This window comes from Callorhinchus milii, unplaced genomic scaffold (genome assembly GCF_018977255.1).
Source record: "Callorhinchus milii isolate IMCB2004 unplaced genomic scaffold, IMCB_Cmil_1.0 Scaffold3, whole genome shotgun sequence".
Classification (NCBI taxonomy): Eukaryota; Metazoa; Chordata; class Chondrichthyes; order Chimaeriformes; family Callorhinchidae; genus Callorhinchus; species Callorhinchus milii.
This window is the reverse complement of record NW_024704744.1, coordinates 45952731-45976001: the sequence shown is the minus strand read 5'-3', so window position 1 is coordinate 45976001 and position 23271 is coordinate 45952731. Positions and strand designations below refer to the sequence as shown.

At 42.2% G+C, this 23271-nt stretch overlaps 1 protein-coding gene across 2 annotated transcripts in view; it reads right to left on the bottom strand.

Moving 5' to 3' along the window:
* The window catches only part of eif2b4 (eukaryotic translation initiation factor 2B, subunit 4 delta), a 40698-nt gene that overhangs the window by 3442 nt on the left and 13985 nt on the right, over positions 1 to 23271 (bottom strand). For both annotated transcript variants that reach the window (XM_007892978.2, XM_007892979.2), the window contains exons 3-11: positions 20378 to 20534; positions 18581 to 18775; positions 17488 to 17570; positions 13682 to 13773; positions 10031 to 10145; positions 8524 to 8600; positions 7733 to 7835; positions 3089 to 3216; positions 971 to 1145 (exon numbers count right to left, since the gene is read on the bottom strand). In XM_007892978.2, the coding sequence (XP_007891169.1) occupies positions 971 to 1145; positions 3089 to 3216; positions 7733 to 7835; positions 8524 to 8600; positions 10031 to 10145; positions 13682 to 13773; positions 17488 to 17570; positions 18581 to 18775; positions 20378 to 20534 (1125 nt within the window). The remainder of the gene's footprint in view (positions 1 to 970; positions 1146 to 3088; positions 3217 to 7732; positions 7836 to 8523; positions 8601 to 10030; positions 10146 to 13681; positions 13774 to 17487; positions 17571 to 18580; positions 18776 to 20377; positions 20535 to 23271) is intronic.

Genomic DNA, 23271 nt, shown 5'->3' with positions numbered 1-23271 from the left:
GCGGATGACACCCAACTCTATCTTTCTGCCTCCACCCTCAACTCCAGGACCACTGCTGTCCTGACAGATTGCCTCAGCACCTCAGGCTCTAGCAGCATCAACCTCCATGGTTGCACACTTCAATTCACCAAACCAGTCAGGAACCTAGGTATCTTGTTCGACCCTCAACCGTCTTTTCTTCCCGTCATCTAAGCCATGACCCGCTCCACCTTCCCTCACTTCTGTAATATCGCCCGACTCCACCACTACCTCACCCTTCAGGCCGCTGAAACTCTTGTTCATGCCTTCATCAACTCCAGGCTCGACTATGCAAACGCCCTGCTTGTCGGCCTTCCGAACTCCTCCCTCCACAGGCTGCAGATAATCCAGAACTCTGCAGCCCGTGTCCTCTGCCGACCCAAACTCCGTGACCCCATCTCCCCCATTTTCGCCCGACTCCATTGGCTCCCTATCCTTCAGAGAATCCAGTTCAAGATCCTGGCCCTCACATACAAAGCCCTCCGTGGCCTCTCCCCACCCTACCTCTGTGACCTCCTAACCCCCTACCAACCCGCCCGCTCCCTCCGCTCAGCCGGCTCTGGCCTGCTCCACGTCCCCCGACCTATCTGCCTCACCACTGGTGGGAGAGCCTTCAGCCACTCTGCCCCCAACCTCTGGAACTCCATCCGCCAATCACTCCGCTTCTCCCCCTCCTTAGCCTCCTTCAAGTCCCGCCTCAAGACCCTCCTCTTCGACCATGCCATCGGCCACCCCCCTTCCCCTCCCCTCTCCCTGACTGACCCCTGCTGGGGTCTGAAATGCTGTACACTGTCCTCCCAATGTGAAAGGCGCTTATCAAATGTAATCTTGTTGTTGTTGTAAAGAGAACTTCAGATATTTGATTTTAAAATCCTACTAGTGATTCCTGTAAGTAGAGTTTTCTACTAAAAGAATAAACAAATAAGCAAAGGAAAAAATCTTAAATTCACACCTCAGGCAGAATGTAGGAGACGGCAGTGATCAGCACATAGGTGCAGCGAATGCCAACCCGTACTAATCTGCGTAGCGTCTCTCTTCCTTCCAGTTTAGGTCGGCTGTCCACAACCACAACCCTGAAGCTTTTCCCCTTGTGGGCATCACAGAGAATGGTATTGACTAAAGATGAGCTGAAGGAATGAACAAGCAAGCAAAAAATTAAGTTGACCACGTTAAAAGAGAAAATGCAATTTTTCTTGAAGGAACTGCTGAGATGTGTCAAGGTTGTCATTTTTGTAATCTTGCAAAAAGTACATTTTATTTGTACAAATAACATTGAAAGATACAATGGAAAGGAGGAATGCAGTCATTTTGTTTTTAAGTAGACCTAATTGGCTTGGATCTGACAAAAAACATTTTCAGTTTTTATTTTATCGGTTAGTTTCCTCTTTTCCACATTCCCCCAACCTCCGGAGGACACTGGCAGGATGTCAATCCCAGACTTCCCATTGTTACCCCTTATAGCAAGTTACGAAGCAGAACAATGAAAATGTGACTGTGCTGAGTGTTGGAGCAGAAATGCACAGTGTGCAGGATTCAGATTTGATTCTGTACACCAACAATTCTCTCTGGTCGGAAACTAAAAGAATTTTAAAAAGGAACAAGACAAGTTCCTGTTAACTAAAAGGATTTAAGGTTATTAGATGTAGAGATAGCTACATAAATGGAATTGTGAGGTTACTGGACTGGTTGACTCGACACCGACTCTCGCCTGAAGTTACTACTTCGTCCCTGATCTAAGCCATGCTGACCACAGGTGGTGAGTTTCAGAGTGAAGGGGACAAAAGAAAAACCAGGCTAGGTTATTTTAAAATTTATCTGAAACATAAAATACAGTATACCCACAATGTACATAACAACAACAACAAGATTCCATTTATAGAGTGCCTTTCACGTCGGGAGGACATCCCAAGGCATTGTACAGTTGGGTCAGGACCTGAGCAGGGGGAAATGGTCAGGGTGAGGGGAGGGAGGGAGCGAGGAGGGGGTAGAGAGTCGAGAGGGGAGCTGAAGGCACGGTCAAAGCGAAAGGTCTTGAGACCGGCCTTGAAGGAGGAAAGGGAGGAAGCAAGGCGAAGGCACTGGGGGATAGAGTTCCAGAGCCTGGGGCCTGAGAGGCTGAAGGCCCGGCCACCGATGGTAGGGCGGTTGGGGCGGGGGACGTGGAGCAGACCGGAGCCAGAGGAACGGAGGGTACGGGCAGGTAGGTAGGGGGATAGTAGGTCGGAGAGGTAGGAGGGAGCAAGGCCGTGAATGGCCTTGTAGGTGAGGATGAGGATCTTGAATTTGATCCTCTGGGGGATGGGGAGCCAGTGGAGGTGAGCGAGGGTGGGAGTGATGTGGTCCCGAAGCCTGGTGCAGGACAGTACACGAGCTGCAGAGTTCTGAATGACCTGCAGCTTGTGGAGGGAGGTGGCGGGAAGGCCGGCGAGGAGAGAGTTCCCATAGTCCAGCCTTGAGGTGATAAAGGCGTGGACCAGAGTTTCAGCAACGTGAGGGGTGAGGTAGTGCCGTAGTCTGGCGATATTCCGGAGCTCTGGAAGACTCACAGGTTTCTAAGCAGGTATGACTATTGGAATTAGTATCTAAACTCTGATCAGTTTCAATCTGCAACCAATGCCTTTCCTTGTGTTTTTAAACAAATGACAACAGGATCATAGAATCATAGAAACACAGGAGGCCATTCGGCCCATCATGCCTGTGCTGGCTCTTTTGAGTCCCACTCCCCCGCTCTTTCCCAATCGACTTGCAATCTTTTTTTTTCCTTTTTAAGTACATATTCAATTCCCTTTTCAAAATTATTACTGAATCTGCACCACCCTTTCAAGCAGTGCTTTCCAGATTCGCTGCATTAACAATTTTCTCCTCGATTCCCCTCTGATACTTTTACCAATTATCTTAAATCTATATCCTCTGGTTACCGACCCACCTACCAGTGAAACAGCTTCTCCTTATTTGCGCTATCAAATCCACTTCTATTAAATCTCCCCTTCATTGCTCTAAGAACAATCCCAGCCTCCCTAATCTCTTGAAGACAATTTGTCAGATATCTCACATCGAGAGTATAACTCACCATCCATATACCAGAATCACGTCACCGTCGTTAATTTTCCCAGAGGCAGATTTTGATATAGCTTCAGCAGCCAGGCTAATCTTCTCATCCACATACTTATCGATGCTGTTTAATAACTTCGCTTTCGCCTAAGAGAAGATAAATAGCAAAGCAATTCCATGTTTGAGCACCATGTTTACTACGTTAAAATGCATTAACACAGGTATGAACAGGGCAACCAGATGCATAATTCCCCATTAGTAGATAGTCCAAGCCTGTTGCAGGGGTGTCCAAGCTCACTTTGAACACTGCAGATTTTTTTTTAAAAAAAGGGATTTTTAAAATATATATTTTTATGCTGGAAGGAGGCAGGAGCGACTCAAGTCCCAGAGTAGGTCCTGCTCTTGTCATAGGGAGCAGAGAAACAACAGGATACATTTTTGGCGAAGTCTATAAATATCTTGGGGTCATGAGGACTTAGGATTCCTGCTGAAGCCACTGTTACCACTGGAGATGGGCGGATAAGAGGTAAAGAGCAGAACATCACAAATGTTAATATTCATTACCTGAGGCTGAAATACCACAGAGATCAGTAGCAGCCAGCAGTTCAATCCAGAGAGCAAATGAGAATGAAAACAGAGGCAATGCAGCTCCAAAAAAGCCTTAATAATATCATTAGCCAGGACAAAGGAGCAGAGATGAAAACAGAGAGCAAATTCCCACAAACTGACTTCCTCAAATTTACTGGGGCGTTCTTAAGGCAGATCCTTTCAACTATCATTAAATGCCACATCTGTGGAGACCTGTGGCTCAGTGGTTAGAGTACTCGCTTTGCAAGCGAGAGACCTGAGTTCAATTCCAGGCAGAACGAAACCTTGGGCAAGTTTCCTTACTCCACACATCTAATAATAATCCCTCCAAAACCAAAAACAATAATAAATTGGTCATTTTCAATCTACGACTGTTTGTGGGACATTGCTGTGCGCAATTGGCTGCCGCGTTCGCCCACAAATATACAGTCAATTCACTTTACAGTGTCTTCTGTGAAGCGCTTTGGGACGTCCTCCCGACGTGAAAAGCACTATATCAAATGCAAGGATTATTATTATTATTATTATTATTATCTGCTCTACTGGAAGAATTGTGTCATTTTTGCAAACCACAATTCTTGACAAAATTAGACTTCATGGGTCTAGATTGACTTCCACACTTGCTTTACCAGATCAATTAACCAATCATTACACAATCCCTAAATTTATCCAAGCCGGATGTCATATTCAGGTCCAGCAGCCTGGAAGGTGGAGGAAGGGGAATGTTGTGCTCACTGTGCCTTTTAAAACATCCTACGTTTTTTTNCCTCTCCAGTCAAATAAACACAAAAGCAGAGCAAATGTTGCCCCTGGGGGAAAATGCTAACATGGAGTACTGTATATAAGTAAACGTGCAGTTTTATTTTATAAGTCCATGAAACTATCAGAGATGAGTGAGGGAATCAGGCAATTCGCAGCACAACGCTGGTTTTCAAGTTTACAAAGAAAGCTCTAAGCTTAACTTATTCTAAAGCGGTTTAATAAAGAGAATGTAGGTTACAATAATTAGCACACAACTGAGAATCAATAACTTGTTTAAGCTACTGCTGGCAAAGTGTGCAAAAAATAATCAGAGGATGGTTAACACCCCAATTGCCCCCCCCTCCCCCAACTGCTGCCCATTTCCTTTTGTCAGCACTGAATACAACATTAATTTGTGTGCTTCATTCATTACTAATGCAAGAAATATTCACTTGAACGGGCAGTGCACTGACCCACAAATATCACCGTTCACATTTGTGTTGCTGTTCCCCCTCTGACCTGTGCAGCATTAATCCAGTTTATCGCACAATGGGATATCAAGCATCAGCTCAGCCCATGTACAGAGCTTTATTCTTTTGCTGGGATGTGAATTTTGTCCGCCTAGCTCAGCCTCATTTCGCACTTTCGCCTCTGGGACAGAAGGTTGTGCATCCGATCCCCATGTCGGAGACTTTCAGATTACAGTGTAGATTATCACTTCAATGCAATGTTACAAGACAGTTGCATTGTCGGAGCTTCTGTCTTTTAGTTGAAACATTTAAACCAATGTCCAGTCTGTCTTTTCAGATGTACGCTAAAGATCCTATGAAACGACTCGAAAAATAAAGGAAGTTTCTCCTATGTAACCTGGCTAATAACCCTCCACATAGAATTGGTCATTCATTTCACCACTGTTTGTAAGACATTGTTGTTCGCAAATCGGCTGCTGCATTTGCCTATAAATGCAAAGTAACTGCACTTCAATGCTATACAAAAGAATTCTGTGAAGCATTTCAAGACAATTTTGACTTTATAGAACCAACATTGGACAGGTTTGGATTATTTGGTATAATTTTTATATTTATGAAAATGAGGGATATTAGGCCTAAGCACTGGAACAAATTTTACACGTGTATCAATCCATGCTGGTGTTGAGCATTCACAGATAAGACACAGCAAAGGCTGATTCAAAGCTCTTTCTATTGTCATGAGTAACAATTTCGCAGCCCAATACTGAGTGTTATTTCACAAGACAGAAAGCAGATAATTCATGTGTATAAAATGGCCGAAGACTGTTCACACCTCAAACTCTTATAGCCTCAGTGGCTAAATACTCCACAAACATGCCTTTAGATATTTATCCTTTCCTTAGCAGAAAGAATAATTTTCAGGAAAGTGAGAAAAGTGCCAACGTAAACAAAGAATACAGAAACATCGTCATTTATTTTGGAGAAATTAGAGCTAAACCAGTTAAAAGTAGAAAAAAAATTTCCACACAATGTGGAATTCACATCACAAATGGGTACTGATACTAGGTCAATTAAAATATTTAAGAGGGAGGTAGATGAATATTTGATGGGCAAGTATATCAAGGGATATAATAAAAAAGCAGGGAAATGGTATTTGATTGCAAACCAGCCATGATCTAATATAAGGGTGGAACGGACTAACTGGTCTGTTCCTGGCCCTACTTAATATACAAAGATTTAAAAATTCTGGCACTTGATATAATGTCTTTCACAATGAGGATGACCTCATTGAAGATTTAATATATTTAGCACTTAAGATATTGTATTTTGTTCTTAGGCGCACATATAATCAGTTCCTTGGTAATGACAATATAGTTCGTCTATTTGGTCTATTGTCAAGAATGCCTCAAAACACTTCAAAGCTTTTCTGTGAAGCTGCGATTGTGTATTTATAGACGAGCACAGCAGTCAATTTACACACATCAATGCCCTGCAAGCAGCCATAAACTGAATGACCAATTTAATTTGGGGAATTATTGACAAGGACACCAGGAGAAAATCCCTTCTCTTTTTGAATAGCGCCATGAATCTTTAACATGTACCTGAACAGGCAGATTGGTTTAATTTCTCATCCGAGAGATGACACCTCAAACAATGCAGCCCTTTTCTCCACTCAACACCTCCCTAATTGACGTGAAAGATCTTTCAGGAACGTAGCATCATGATCATGTTTAGGTTGATTTCAGAAGACTATACGTGGCTTGCAGGTGCTGAGTGACAAGTTACTGAGATTTGATGATAATTGGATCTATTTTTCCACTCAAGTGAAGCTGCACAGAAAACAAAGTCAATTCCCATAGAATTTTCTGTATCTTGTAAATTTAAAGACAACGGTACATTGCAAATGTACGGATTGTTCTCTTCTCTAATTTCTGAAACAGTAGATAAGGTATCAGAATATAGGCACAAGATCAATCTTTTCCTAACCAGTATCATGAAAATAAGCTTTTAAAGAAAAACACTGATCCAAAATGCCAAATATGCCATCAAGCGACAGAAACAGTCGACCACATATTCTGATCATGTTTAGCCTTAGTGCTGTCAGAGTACCTGAATCAACATAACAATGTAGCTAAATATGATTTACTGGACAACTTGTAAACACTTTAACATTGACCTCCTGGTATGAACATCAACCAGCAAACGTTACATCAAAATGTAACATCACAATAACCTGGGACTCACAAGTGCATACAGTTTTAGAACAGTACAATTAGAATAGTCTGTTATAAACCAAATATCAAATTATCTGATACTCGAGAGCAGGAATGGCCAACACGTTATTATTGTATGAATGCCTGCATAATGCGGCCCGCGGGCCACGAGTTGGCCACCCCTGCTCCAGAGAAAGACACCAAGGAGCAGCACAGGTCTAACAAATCAGAAATTTGCGACCTCAAATCCAATTCTACGCGAATTCACCGATAATATAATAATCCTTGTATTTGACAGAGCACCTTTGTGTTGGGAGGACGTCTCAAAGCCCATGAAAGGATTTACCTGTAAAGTGGATTGACTATATTTTTGCAGACAAACGTGGCACTCAATTTGCACACAGCAATGTCCCACAAATAGCCATGAAGTAAATAGATTTTTTATCTGAGGAATTGCGGCCAGGACACTGGGAGAAACTCCCCTCTCTTTTGGAATAGTTCCACAGGAACCTTAATGTCCACCTGAACAAGTAGATGGGACCCCCGTTTAACGTCTCATGTGAAGGACGGCACGTCTGACAATACAGCACTTCACTAGCAAGAACACCATCTTTCAAGAGTGAGTATGAAGTGTGAAAAATACAGACTCACCTCATCCTCCCTTGTGTTGCTGGAAATATTCGAGATCTCCTTCTTGATGAACTTGATTGCGTTTCCCATGCTTGCAGAGAGCGGGCGACATTGATGTAGAAAACTGCAGACAGACAAAGAAAAAGTGTATCAAGAGGAGATACCCGGGCCACCACCTGAGAGCAGTTAACAACAGGGATAGTATTTCTGTGACTAGTCTAGCACAGGAATTTTTTTTCTTTTATATGTGCTGGTAAATAATCCACAAGCCTTCTGTACATCACCTACCAAGCGGTTGTTTTTCCCAACTAAGCCAACAGGGAAGGAAGAAACCACTGTATGTATAAATTGCAATGTATTGGACTTGTCCAATTCTGAACTATGGCAACAAAATACCTGACTTTCCAAAATCGCCCTACCCATTAGAGTTAAAAACAAAGTTCCACCTACAAGTCAGGATTGGATTATCACATACCTGCCTAGATTTGCCAGGTGCATTTCCTTGGAGACCAGCTATCACTTAACTTACTTGTCAGGATTCATACCCAGTACCTTCCAGGAAGCTAAGAGATGACTAGCAGAAGAAACCATTCACTCTGTTCACTTTGCAAAACGAAAAAACTTAGATTTATACATCGCCTTTCAGGTCGGAAGGACATTTCTAAGTGTTTTACACAGCTGATTAGGAGACTGAGCTCCTGGATGGAGGGAAGATGCCCAAAGCATGGTTGAAGAGATAGATCTTCGAGCGGTTTAACATTTCATTCCTGCAGTACTGGTAATTTAAACAGTTTAAACAAATGTAACAATACCTGATGTCTGGTTTCAGCTTGTTGACCAAGTCTCTCGACAACTCTTCATTAGGAGCAGTTGTGTAATCACGAATAATCTGAAACAGGACACGTTAGTTAAAAAATTCCATCAATAAGGAAATTACACTATGGTTAGCCAGCAGGAATACCACAAGCAACATTATTAGACACTAGCACCAATTGCCACCACTCCAGATTCATTTTAAGATCCTTAGTGTTCTAAATATAATTGTTTCAAGGTTGGCGTTACCTTAGTGACAGGCTGGAATAAATAAAATTTAAAGCACCACAAACTGGGGATCCCTTGTTGGTCTAGTGTTTAAAGCTACTGCCAGTGGACACTATGATATATGACACTGTACAATGTGCTGAGTTAGCTGATCTCAGTTGTTGAAGCACTATAATGAACCTGCCACTACCCACACAGCCTTTGCCAGACTCCAGATTAACTTTTCTAGCATCCTGTCTACCTCCACCATCCAGAACACCATAACCCACATTCTTTCATACCAGGCTCTACAAACCACGCCCAATCTTAACCGGCTCTACTGCCTCCCTATCCTCTAGAGGATCATCTTTAAGATCCTCCTCTTTACCTTGCCTTATTGTACCTCTGATCTCTTGCAACCTAATTCTACTGATACTGACGTTTCCCCACCAACTCTGACTTGCTTCATGCCCTGTGCCCACTCCACCATTGGCTGATGAGCTTTCAGATACTTTGCCCCCACCCTCTGGAATTCTTCACAAATGTCTCTGCCTCATCCCCTCTCTTCGGTTTTGAAAACCTGACTAAAATCCTGTGCCATTGACTGTGCTTTCAACACCTTCCTCTCCTGTCTCCCTTTCAGTGTGAACTCCCACTCAGTCTTTGTAATCCACTTTGAGATGTTCTCCCACTGGAAAGGCTCTATATCATTGCAAATTATTTATTTTTTTAGCAACCTCTGGGACACAAAGATTTTTCCTCTCACCAACATCTTCCCAATCAAGGTTGAACCCACCTCCCATCCTGAGCCACAGCATAATGTGGGCATAACTGGCAACACAGAATTCTCCCCGAGGGGCAATAAAATAGTGTGTGAAGTGGAAACTCCATTCTAATGCAGGCACGACTGCTTGTCTCTGAAGTTTACGAATCAGATTTTTGCTTGCAGAAGCAGCTCTGAATTGAATCTGATCATGGCTTGCAAATCTGCTTTTGGGTGAAAAATAAGTTCCAATCCTCAGCAAACAGAGGTGGAACAAAAGAGGAGCCCTGTGTGTCCAATCTCACAAATTTAAATGTCACAATTTATTTGAGCTCACTTTACAATCTCACTCAGCTATCGGGATAGATCAAAGGAAAAACACTTGCGCAGGCAAAATAAAATTGTTTGCGGTTTATATCATAAAGACAACAATAACAACAACTTGCATTCATATAGTAATCCTCACGCAAGGTAGGGTCCCAAAGCGTCCCAGACCAATGGTGTTACAGAGGATGTAAATTCACTGTACATTGTACCTGTTTGAAAGCGTGTAGTAAGGCTATGCATCGAGCATTGGATCCGGTGATAATGCCCTGAGAATATTGCAGTCCTAGGCGTACAATAGCAGGATGAAGCACAGTTGAGGGGATTCTAGATACAATCAGATCAGAGAGTGAATTGTGCAATTGAAGCAGATTGTATTTGGACAATAATAAACAAAAAGGCTTACGTGCAATATCACAGGATTACAAGTTTGGTCTGGATGAAGAAGGCCCATCGGCCCACATCTCCCACTGCATCAGACTGCTTTTTAAATTAGTCGAGTCTGGCCTCTACCACTTTTCCTGGCAACCTGGTCCAGTCATTGTATTAATAAAAAAAATCCTGATATCTCTCCTGAATTTGCCCTTAAAAATTCTAATCCTGTGTCCTCTTGTTCTACTGTTTTGATACATCCTAAAGTATTGACCTGGGTTCACTTTTTCAATCGTTGCTCATAGCTCACGACACAAGTTTGTTTGTTTTTTGGCCAGAGGTGAAGCAGCTTCCTGAAAAAATTAACATTCTAAGCCCCCAACATCTCATTCACTGTTCTAATCACATCCTATTCCTTGTTGACAAATATATTAATAAACCTTCAAACTGTTTCTGGTGTAATATCTAAAAAAAATTATATTAAAATGTGTGTGTGGGCGCGAGGGGAGGAGTCAGGTCCGGCGAGTCAGAATTTGACCAAAAGTAATTATGAAGCCGGCAACTGCATTTACTGGATTTTCAATGCCAAAAATGCCAGTAAATGCTGGTATCGGGATTATAATTATAAGCTATCATCTGCTCACAGATTCAAACAATCTGAGTCAAATCAATTCCCTGGCACTGAAGGTCAGCAAGCACGGTGAGGCAGGGGTTAGGAGAGAGGCAGGTGGGAGTCTGCAAGATCTAGTGGAATCTTTTTTTTTAATCTTAGTGTACGGTCTGGCTAAGTACGAATGGCAGATACTCAGAGTCCGGGAAGCTGGGGTTTACTCTATTGTGTCAAGTTCAAACTTTTTTCAAACGGGGCTAAAAAAGTGTAAGTCTTCATCCACTGTGGTCAGAAAACACAATTAAAATTCAGAATTGCATAGGTTTAACAACAACGACAAGATGTATTTGTATAGCGTCTTTCACGTCAGGAGGACATCCCAAGGCGCTGGACAGGGTGCAGCACTTCAGACCCGAGCTGGGGTCGAGGGGGGGGGGGGGGGGGGGGTGCAAAAGGAGGGGAGGTGGCCAATGGAATGGTCGAAGAGGAGGATCTTGAGAACGTAAAAACATAAGAACATAAGAATCAGGAGTAGGCCATTCGGCCCCTCGAGCCTGCCCCACCATTCAATAAGATCATGGCTGATCTATTCTAACTCTACCTACCCGCCTTATCCCGATATCCCTTTATCCACAAGAAATCTATCAATCTCAGTCTTGAACATGTTCAAGGGCTGAGCATCTACAGCCCTTTGGGATAGAGAATTCCATAAATTCACTACCCTCTGAGTGAAGAAGTTTTTCCTCAACTCAGTGCGAAAGGGCTTACCCCTAATAGTAAGACTGTGACCCGTCAGAGGGCTGGATGAGCGCAAACTTCCTTCAGCTGAACGTTGACAAGATGGAAGCCATACTCTTTCGCCCTCGTCAACGTCTAAAATCTCACAGCTCTCACCTCCTCCGACCCCCCACCTAAAACTCTCTGAACCCGTACGCAACCTAGGTGTCAGGTTCGACCCCCAATTATCCTTCCTTCCCCACATCCGGTCCCTCACCAGCACCGCTTTCTTCCACCTCGCCCGTCTCAGCCAATACCTCTCCCCAAAAGCCGCTGAAACCCTGGTCCATGCTTTTGTCACCTCTTGGCTGGACTACTCTAACGCACTCCTCGCCAGTCTCCCCTCCGCTACCATCCATAAAATCCAAATCATTCAAAACTCTGCCACCCACATTCTCACCCGCACAAAACTTCACTCCCCGATCACCCCAGTCCTTACCAGACTGCATTGGCTGCCTGTCCCAGAGAGGATCGACTTCAAGATCCTCACCCTTGTATTCAAGTCCCTGCACTCCTCTGCATCCCCCTACCTCTCTGACCTCCTCTCTTCTCAAAACAGTACCCGTTACCTTCGCTTCTCTGGGTCTGGCCTCCTCCTCGTCCCCCGAGTCCTCCACTCCACCCTCGGCTCTCCTCTCTGTGGCTGGTACCCCCACTGCTAAATCTCGGGCCCGCCCCTCGCTCTCGTGCCTCTGCTCCTGACTCTTGAGGCGGGACTTGAAGGAGGCTGAGGAGGGGGCGAGGCAGAGTGACTGGGGGATGGAATTCCAGAGGTTGGGGGCCGAGTGGCTGAAGGCTCTCCCGCCAATAGTGGGGCAGGTGGGTCGGGGGACGTGGAGCAAGCCAGAGCAGAGGGAGCGGGCAGGTTGGTAGGGGGTTAGGAGGTCGCAGAGGTAGGGTGGGGTGAGGCCATGGAGGGCTTTGTATGCGAGTACCAGGATCTTGAATTGGATCCCCTGAAGGACAGAAAGCCAATGGAGTCGGGCGAGAGTGGGGGAAATGGGGTTGCGGAGTTTGGTGCGGGAGAGGACACGGGCTGCAGAGTTCTGGATTATCTACAGCCTGTGGAGGGAGGAGTTGGGAAGGCCGACAAGCAGGGCGTTTGCATAGTCGAGCCCAGAGGTGATGAAGACATGAACAAGAGTTTCAGCAGCCTGAGGGGTGAGATAATTGAGAGTCGAACAAGACCTGACTGGCTTGGTGAGTTGTAGTGTGCAACCATGGAGGTTGATGCTGTCAGAGCCTGAGGTGCTGAGGCAGTCTGTCAGGACAGCAGTGGTCCTGGAGTTGAGGGTGGAGGCAGAAAGATAAGAGTTGGGTGTCATCCGCATACATGTGGAAGTTGACCCCATGTCTGTGGATGATGTCACCAAGGGGGAGCATGTAGATATTAAAGAGGAGAGGGCCAAGGACAGAGCCTTGGGGGACGCCAGATGTGACAGTGCGGGGGCTGGAGGAGAAACCGTTAGAGGCAACAAAGTGGAGACGGTGAGAGAGATAGGAATCGAACCAGGCAAGGGCAGATCCGTGAAGACTGAGTAAAGTGGAGAGGCAGTGTATGAGAATGGAGTAGTCGACAGTGTCGAAGGCGGTAGAGAGGTCGAGGAGGACAAGGAGGCAGAGCCATCAAGATAAGTGGTGTCTCCCTGGAGCTGAATTCTCTCTAAAGAAATGTGCTTGGCAAAGCCAGACATGTCTGCAGTAAATCGGGTCACCATTGACAGTAGAAAGCTTGCTTTGCTCATTAATTAAGCGTTGGCATGGCAAGCATATCCTAATCTAATGAGTCAAATTTCTAATGGATCAAGGTGGACCTAGCTAGACAAGTATTGTGTGGCATGGTTACCTATTTATAGCTGTTGAAAAGTTCTCCTGTAGCACCTGAAAGCTGAACATCTGTATATAGCACTGTGTAGGTAGGTGCAATCCAATATTACTCAATTTATAGTGGAATGTCTAATTCAAAACCTTCCTCTATTAATCTGAGTTTGTAGTCATTTACATGCATGTTCTTGCTTTCATGTTACTGCTTAACCTAAACCATATTTTAAAAGAACACCTCACAGCAATAAAAACAACTTTTATATATTAAAAAAGAACTCACGTCAGCTGCTGTGTCAGGGGCATTTTGCGGCTGTATTGGTGCAAGTGTGAAAAGAGAACGACTTTGCTGCCAAAATCTTGCCGGAGTGGAACCTGCAAGACAACAATAGAAATATTAGAGAGATCAGTTTACTAAGTAAATACAATAAACTTCACAAATCAAACCCACACACCAGCACCTCCAAACAGAGCACAAGCACTCGCCACTTCAAGGCTGCTGAAAATTAATTATTTAAGAAACCAATTTGTACAAGGTCATTCAAGTATGCACTGTGCTCTCTTCAAATTCCTTGAAGCTTGTACTAACGCTGAGATGCACTGAATATTGCATTTTAATTGCCTGGATTTTCTTGCCTTTGCGAAAACCACCAGTGCACTAACCTGCGAACATTCACGCTATATTGTGTGCAGAGTATGGGGAATTCTGTGTCGGCCCAGAAGCACATAATTGGGGCAGAGTTGAGGGAGCTTTAGATAGAAAAAAATGTTCCCAACACTTATCCTTCACCTGAATGGGCAGAAATTACATAGTGTTGCACAACTGAATAAAGATCATTGCAGCCCAAGCATAAATGTAAATAAATACATTGACTTGATCTCTTACACCCATCAATTGACTTATTCTTCATATAGCTATCCAATTCCCTCTTCAATTTGCTAACGCAATCTGCTTCCACTGCTTCCTGGGTCATCAATTCGCAGGAAAGAAAACAGAAGGCTGTACATAGAAACAACCTGTCTTTCTGCAATGTCATGTTTTAAATAACTTAGCCTTCCCTATTCTCACTGGAGAACACAGAAGCTGCAATCACCTTAGTTCCTGAAGATAAACTATACATCAGCTCTTTTGCATTACAAGTTTGCCTCCGAGTTCGCAAGCAGGTTTCTACCAGCACTGCATAATGAAAAACAGTTTTCTGCTGGTGAATGTCCATTTAATATTGTCATGCACTGCAGGGGCCAAATTATGATGCACTTCAAGAAAAATAAATAATATTCCACAAATAATGCTGATCTGTATCCAACTTTGATCCAGAGGGGCAGCCTATCTAAATCTTCCCATAGGTAACTTTCAAAGAACAACAAAATAGCTGAGACAGCACGAATAAATAGATAAACAAGCTAACTCTCAGCGTAATAATAATAATCCTTGCATTTGATATAGCACGTTTCACGTCTTCTGGACGTCTCAAAGCGCTTCACAGAATAGACTGTAAAGCGAATTGACTGTATATTTATGGGCGAAATGCGGCAGCCAATTGCACACAGCAGTGTTCCATAAACAGTCGTGGATTGAAATGACCATTGAGGGATTATTATCAGGGGTGTTTTGTAAGGAAACTTGCCCAAGGATTCACCCTGCCGGGAACCCAGGTCTCTCGTTTGCAAAGCGAGTGCTCTAACCACTGAGCTACACGACTCCACAAATTGCTTACTGTAATTTCCCAGCATAAGAAAGCCTGGGAAATTACAGTAAACAATTTCAAAATTCAATGGCCTTAGCCAGACAAACAGAACAAAAACAAAGCTAAAAATGGAACACAACGGGACAAGGGAAATAAAGATGTGGTTAGTTTGATCCAAATTGAGGTTTTTTGTAACTCCCAATTGTGAGAGAAAAGTCTTCAGTTCTTAAGAAAGCATGAAGTAGAGTAGAAGGCAATGCAATGATTCATTTCAACACAGGTCAGGGACTAGGGAGAGCATGTAGAATGAATGAGCTTGGAGCTTGGTATCAAGTTCAGAGAAACGATACAAAACTCTAGAATGAAAATGAAAACTGCCTTTTAGAAATGAATATGGTAATTCGAGTTGAGATCAGAGAATATTGCAAGAATGTTAATAGTAAAGAACCATTTAAGAAACAATTTGATACTATAAGGAAGGTGGTAGGGTTGCTTGTCTGAAAGTGTGAGATCAAATGGGCCAAAGGGCTGCTCTCATTCAAATCTTTCTTCCAATTTTGTGAAGGACTAGGAGAGCTATGGTAGCAGTTGGTTGGACTTTCAAGGTATTGGGAAGCTGTTTCTTCAAAGTAGATTTTCCTGACTTCAAAGCCATTGAGCCATTGTATTGCAAATTGGGAATAGGTTGTAGCACTGAGTCTGAAGGAGGCTGATATACCAGAGTCATCTGTAAAACAGCTGGGTGGTTAAAAGACACCATTTATATACAGATAAGAGAGAGAATAGAAGGAAAAGACCATTGATAGGGAGAAGAAAATAGTAAGATAACATGGGCAGCAGTTACATTGTTAGGGCGAAGTAACATTACTTTCATTAGAATATGTTAACAGATAAATTATAACACCAGATAAAGAAAATAGCGGTGTTCTATGGGTATATCTGTCATCTGGTCATAAACAAAGAGCTTAGTTTTAGCCACTCCTTTCCTCTTTAGTTACATGTTTGATTTCTAATACATAGAATTACACGAACCACACAGACAATAACTCATTCCCCACTGCAGCCCCGGAAAACCAATTAGCACACAGTCTCAAACCTTAAACCTGGGGACCTTTTTAAAGCAATCAGGTGAAGGAGCCTGCAAGAGATATTCACAACTGTCCTTAGTACTGAGCCAGTAACATAATAACTTCCATCAATCTTAGCCCCAAAATTGGACTGCGAATAAATCCTTGTAACACTCAAATCCAAAATATATTAATGTAGGTTAGATTTCTATAAAAACAGAAATGTTTCCTGACTGCATTGCATGGTTATAGTTATTGAAAGAGGTTAGAATGAACAGAGGTAGTGCAACGTAAACAACTGTGTATCTTGGAATTCTCTACCAGGCATCTTCTTTAGTCGCTTGCCTCAGGGAACAGGAGTGTAAATGTGTATTGCTCATGCAAAACCTCACCCTCTGAAAGGCAACAATGGGACAACCTCGGAGCAGGTTTCAGCTTTCTCGTTTGAAGTGGGTGTGAAAAAAAGCAGTTTTGAAAAATATCCTCAAAAAGCAGGTTTAGACAGATTTTTGCCTGCGTATGCATTTCTCTTACATTGTGGCATGTACGTTATACTTAACTATCCTCCACAATGTGACAGCTGAAATGTACAGCAGTCATTGTATTTTGTCCTGACAGCACTGAACTCATAAGAACTAAGCTGAGTAAGCTGTCTCAAGTATTATGAGGGTAGAAGATGACAGCAGTTCAACCATATAATCACATTAACAACTAGACTCAAAGCCTTAACAAAGCAAATGTTTTTTCCAGTAAAGATTACTGCTGAGGTGGGCCTCAGCACGTTGCTAAACCTATATGTTACACCACAAAGTGGTAAGACACAACAAAAATGGTATGTGGTGAAAACAAAGGGAAAAAATTGCAAATTAAATTTGAATCAACATGGGCCTCTTACCCTCATCATTTGGTTGTCATTAACAGATTGCTGTATCTGGCATTGTGGAGCCAGACTGGGGATTCGATTTAAAAAATGGGTATTTCTTTTTCTTTAAAATAAGCAATAGAGTCAATTACAGTCCTGTCCTGATATCCCGTAGTAGTTGGGATCCATAAAATCCCAGCCAGCATTATAACAAGGCATGATAGCCAGTTAGTGCTTCGGAATTCACTGCGCATGCACACACAAAGATTGGCGGGCTCAACTGATGCTTCAAACCTTGGGCTGGTATGCAGGAAGCCAAAATTAATGCCTCGGTCACCAAGGCATCGTCGAATTCACAAACTTAAGCTCTGCTATAACCGAGTTAAACTGTAGTTAGTATAGTATACTTTTAGTGTTAGTAGTCTGGATTAGGTAGTTAATACTGCCTGGAACTCCAAGCTTTAGACAGTACCTGCTGTCGTTCCAATTTTTTGGCCAGTTTTTTCAGTGCTGCAGGATCATCTGCCTGAACATGATCTGGGACCCGTTTCACCACTGTGAAGGAAGAAAGCAGAAGTAGTTTTCAATAACCAGGAAAAGTGATAACTGCACAGAAAATACATCAGCCTCTCAACTCTCTTAAATAAGTCTGCTTTACACTGCTGTTACTCCTCGGCATCACTCTACAGGGTACTACAGGATCCTCCATCACTTAATGCCACTGGAGCACTAACATTAAGTCTTTAGCACCTTTTCATTTAACTAACACTGCGGGTCAGAATCAATCTCATGTGTAGTAGGCAGTGTGAATAAGGCTGCAATTTAATCCTAATGTATGTAATATCTGTAAACTGCCCAATATACCAGTTTCCTTGTAACTGACATTTGAACTCCCATTATAAACTACACAACCTGGCTGCTAATTTCTAACCACCTATAAATGTATATATTCTGTAGAAGAAGGTGGCAAAACATCAACCACTTACACAATTTAAGTAAATGTTAAAAAATAATTTTAGTTTTTTTTGTAGATTCATATGAAAAACTTGGAATGACTGCAGACAATTTGTCTCATTAGCCCACGGGCTCCACATTTCAAGCTGATGATTGTATCACTATCTCCTCATCTGACCCCACCGTCCACCCAATCGAATGATCCCATGACTTCCTTTTGAACAGAAGTCTTTTCACCTCTGGGCTATTTGTGGGACATTGCTGTGCGGAAATTGGCTGTCATGTTTGCTTACAAAATACAGTCACAACACTTTACAGTACATCCTGTGAAGTACTTTGAGACATCCACATGAGGTAAATATGTTACATCAAATGTAAGGATTAATAATACTGTAGCTAAGGCTTTCTATAGTTTAAACTGAAAAGGATTGCAATGTTGGCCAACAGTGTACAATGGATTCAATGGACTATCTTTTGCCTGCAAATTACACACTTACTCCACATTACAGTATATCCTGTGAAGCACTTTGAGATGTCTCAATGACATAATAACGCACAATATCAAATGCAAGGATTATTATTGTTTAACAGTACTCAATATGGAATCTTACCTTGTTGAGGTTCACTGGGTACAGACTTTGACTTCACTGAAGCAGAAGGCTGGCTCTGCTCAGACTTTTTAGGCTGTTTTGCACGGTCTTCTTGCTTTGCTTTCCGCTCTGGCCGGAATTCTGCTTTGCTCTTCCCCGTTGAACCTTTCTCGCCACTGGCAGGAGTGTCACCAGACACTGCAGTTGGTGTTGGTGCTATATAAAAAAAAGAGCCATAACATATAGAATAAATGGGCGCTGAGGCAGCACAAATTGAGCAGTGCAATTCACAAATCCACACAGCATAAACACAATGAGCACAAATCATCCTTGGCTACCTCTCGCTTGACTTTTTTTCATTATGAAAAGGTTAACCTAATGATAAGCTCTTTATTACCACTGAAACATTTTTAACATATTCATCAAGATGCAGACATACAGAAAACTGAAACCTGGTGTTTTTTTTAGTTTCTATGCAACGTTGAGGCAGCAAAACATAAATAAGATTTCTTGTTCCAAATTGTAAGAATGGTAGAAGAACAGTAGTCTCTCTCACTCCAGTAGTAAAACACAGCAATATAGTAAACTCCTGATAACTTGTCACTCAAGGGAAAAGGGCTCAGTGATGAGTTATCTAGAGGGTCAACTTAGGCATACGTATAAATAATTGAATAAATGCAGCCAGGATATTGACAGCATAATGACTTGATTGATAGTCACAAGTTAAGTTCAGGTCTGACTTACACATTTGAAAAAAAACAAAATCTTACCTTCCATATGGACAAAACAAAAATGCCATTTTATTTCCTCTGCTCTTGTTAAACTCTCTGCCCCTGCCCAACCCACCCCACCCAATTCCAAGCTTTTAATCCCATTATTAGGTTCTAGATAGGGTATTCTCTAACTAAGAGAGCGATCAATCAGGCTCAAATTCAATGGAGGTTTATAATTCATGGAAAATTAAGTCCACTGAATATTTGGTTGTGCATTTATTTTAAACTTAGAATATTTGAACAAAGGGAAAAAAGAGCTGATGCTCTATAGAAAGACACACCATGGTGCAGCACTAGGCTTAACACACCAGACGTTGGCAGCCTCAATTCCAGTCCTTCTGTGAGTCACTGATCTTTGCATCTGGTGAAGCATCTTATGTTGTTTAGATGTATCAAAGCAAGACATAGGATTTTTTTTACCGTGTATGTAGTGACTATTTGTAGGCAAATTTGGCAGTCAATTTGTTGAAAGGTCACCAACCTTAAATATTAACTCACTTTCCTCTCTCCATAGATAGTACCTGACCTGCTGAGTGCTCCCAGTGACTTCTGATTGGGGGATTATTGGCTAGGACATTTGAAGAAACTTCCTTCTCTTTTCAAATAGTCATAGGATTCATAACATCAATGTGAAAAGGCAGACAGGGCCTCAGTTTAATCATCTGACTCAGAGGTGAGAGTGCTACCAACTGAGCCAGGCTAACACCTGCAATTGGCCTCCTGGGCTAGGGAGGGATGTAAAAAATACAGCCAGGTTAGGTTCCCACTACTGTTAACTATCCAGAGATCTCTGCTGGAAGGCACGCATGCCTGTGCGAATATCAGCTCAGAACATGACACTGTCAAGGCTCGCACATGGATAATGGCCACTTGGGACTGCGGAATTGCAAATCAGCAAAAGGATGAAGAGTCAAATGCAATCAGCAGTGAGGGAAGAAGATTGAAAAAAAAATCAATAGATGAAAATATCTCCAACATGGGCATCTTGGAACCAGATAGAGAGGAAAATTAAAGATCAGTCGAAGAGAAAGAAATGTAAACCTACATTTCTGTTGCTGCAATTGCTGTTGTTTCTTGGAGCCATCTGTAGAGAGAGATTTCTCAACATCTGTGGACTTATCTCCCTTCTTGTTTTTCTTTTGTTGTTTTTTCTCCTTCCTCAATTTCTGTTTTTCTTCTTTGGACAATTCCTGTCCTTCTATCTATCGGGAGGGAAAAAAACATAATTCTTTATGTAGCTTTCAAAAGAACAAACATAGTTTAAGGAATGTAGCGTTAGATTGTGTAATACAGGAACTTCCACTCTGGGTGCAGTGGTGACCACCCAAAGAAGTAATAATAATAATCCTTGCATTTGATATAGCGCTTTTCACGTCTTCTAGACGTCCCAAAGCGCTTCACAGAATATACTGTAAAGTTAATTGACTGTATATTTGTGGGCGAACGCGGCAGCCAATTGCGCACAGCAATGCCCCACAAAAAGTCGTAGATTGAAAAATAACCAATTTATTATTGTTTTTTGTTTTGGAGGGATTATTATTAGGCGTGTGGGGTAAGGAAACTTGCCCAAGGTTTTGCCCTGCCTGGAATTGAACTCAGGTCTCTCGCTTGCAAAGCGAGTGCTCTAACCACTGAGCTACAGGACTCCACATACCAACATAAGAACTCCAAGCCATCTTTCAATATAATTCTTATAAAACGCATAGTGAATCAACATTAAAGTAATGTTATGTACTCTGAGACGCAACGACTCCATAACAATTCCAAAACAAGAAAGCTTAGAGCTATATATTGAAAGATACATACAACTCACATCATGCAAACCCTACTGTAAGTGGTATTGTATTTAGAGCAAGTTGCTAAGTAAAACTTTCTGTAATCCAGATCACACTGGATCAATACTTGCCATTTTTGAAGATCTGTTGTTTCCAATCCAAACCGTTTAATTAATTCTATGATCAACTATAAAAGGCCACCCAGATAGTGTACTTTATATGTAAAGTGTGTTCTTTGATGCCAAATCGCTGACATTAGCCTTTAGTAGTGTCTGTTCTCATTGATCTTAAGATATGATCTAAGTGGCAAAATCTAGGGATATATTGCACAAATGTGTTCTTTTAAAAAACAACTGAATAAAAATGACTTTTTAAATTTACATCAACTTATTTTTAAAAGTAATTTGCATTGAGCCTAACAATCTTTGAAACATTAGAAAAACTGCTAAAAAACGGCTCACATTTTTCACTGGTTAAAGGGGTAAGCAATACAACTGAGGTGTTATATGAAAAGAGAGTAACCCATCTCTTCGAAGATTTGCCCCGTTTGGAGGAGAAAACAAATATAGTTGCCAGTTGAAAAATGCAGTTAATGAACGCTTGTTGAGTTTATCCAGTCATTAGCTAAGCTACTAACAACAACAACTTACATTTATTTAGCATATTTCATGCTGGATAGTGTCTTGTAGCAATGATAGTAATATAATAATAGTAATCCTTGCAATTTGATATAGAACCTTATCACATCTTTGAGGCGTCTCAAAGCGCTTCACAGAATATACAGTAAAGTGAATTGACTGTATATTTTTTGGGCGAAGAGTGGCAGCCAATTCCGCACAGCAGAGTCCCATAAACAGTTGTAGATTGAAGTGACCAATTTCTTTTTAAGGAATTATTACCCCTGGAAAAGCAAACCGCTAATCGACTAACAATCAGGTTCCTGTATGTTGTTCACAAAACATGCGTTAAAACAAGACAGCTAAAAAATATGAATATAATGCAATATATACATATACATGTAAAGCAACTACAAAAACTATATACAGGAGAACCCAGTGGTAGTCTTCACCCCTCCACCACTACCACAATATAGCGCTGCCTCACTTGGTAGCACAGATCTACTACGAACTGTGGAAATGGGAGACTCGATACACCAAGCATCCAGTGTGACTAACCAGACCTTCAGGTGATCAGGTTGTTGCCACTGCGGTCACCTCACATACAAAACACACTTGCATAAGAAGCACCATTGATGTCATTTCCTGCGCACTATGCACAGCACACAGGGAATTATGCCATCTAACGACTTGGAAATTGGGAATTCTCATGTGCTTCATTTGTAACACAGGCTCTGAGCTAATGGAACCAAAGGCCTCGTGCTATAATGAAGTTCCCCTAAAATACCCTATTGGACAACTTATAGCATGTAACTGTGCAAAGCCTGGGTTCAATTTCTGGTTTGTGGTGAGTTAGCTGGGGTGACCTAAATGCAGTGTAATTGACCTGATGCTCCTGGATTTTCCAACTTTTTCAGTGTTCCCATCTCAGTAACTACAGAGTCAAATCTGGAAGCTAAATCTATCTTTTGTTGCAATTGTGGGTTTGTTTTGTGCATTCAATGATATAACTTTAACAGCCTTTCAAATCAGGCTGTGGGACTTTTGTTTCATAAAAGCTCTGAAGGTACAGCAGAAAGAATCTGATGACTGAACAGAATGAACTTTGAACATACAGGGGAACTTTGTCTTCCTGAAAAGCTTTTACACAAAATGCTTGATTCACAGTACAATGCATTAGTCCTAAAAAAAAGCACCAAATTCATCCGCTTTGAATTAACACCCACGGAAAGGGATTTATTTGTTGCTGCAGGTACTCAAAATATTCTTCCTGATCCCAGTTCCACGATGTACCTCACTATTTTCTCTCATTTGTTTAAAAATCAACAACGTTGTTCAACAAATTTGCCCACAAAGCACAGTCACTCCACTTGACAGTATGAAGCTCTGCAGTTCATGTCCTCTCCCGCATCAGGTTCGGCACCCCTATCACCTCCATCCTCACCCAACTCCACTGGCTTCCCATCACACAGAGGATACAGTTCAAGATCCTGGTCCTCACCTTCAAAGCCCTCCATGTCCTTGCTCCCTCTGCAACCTCCAAACCC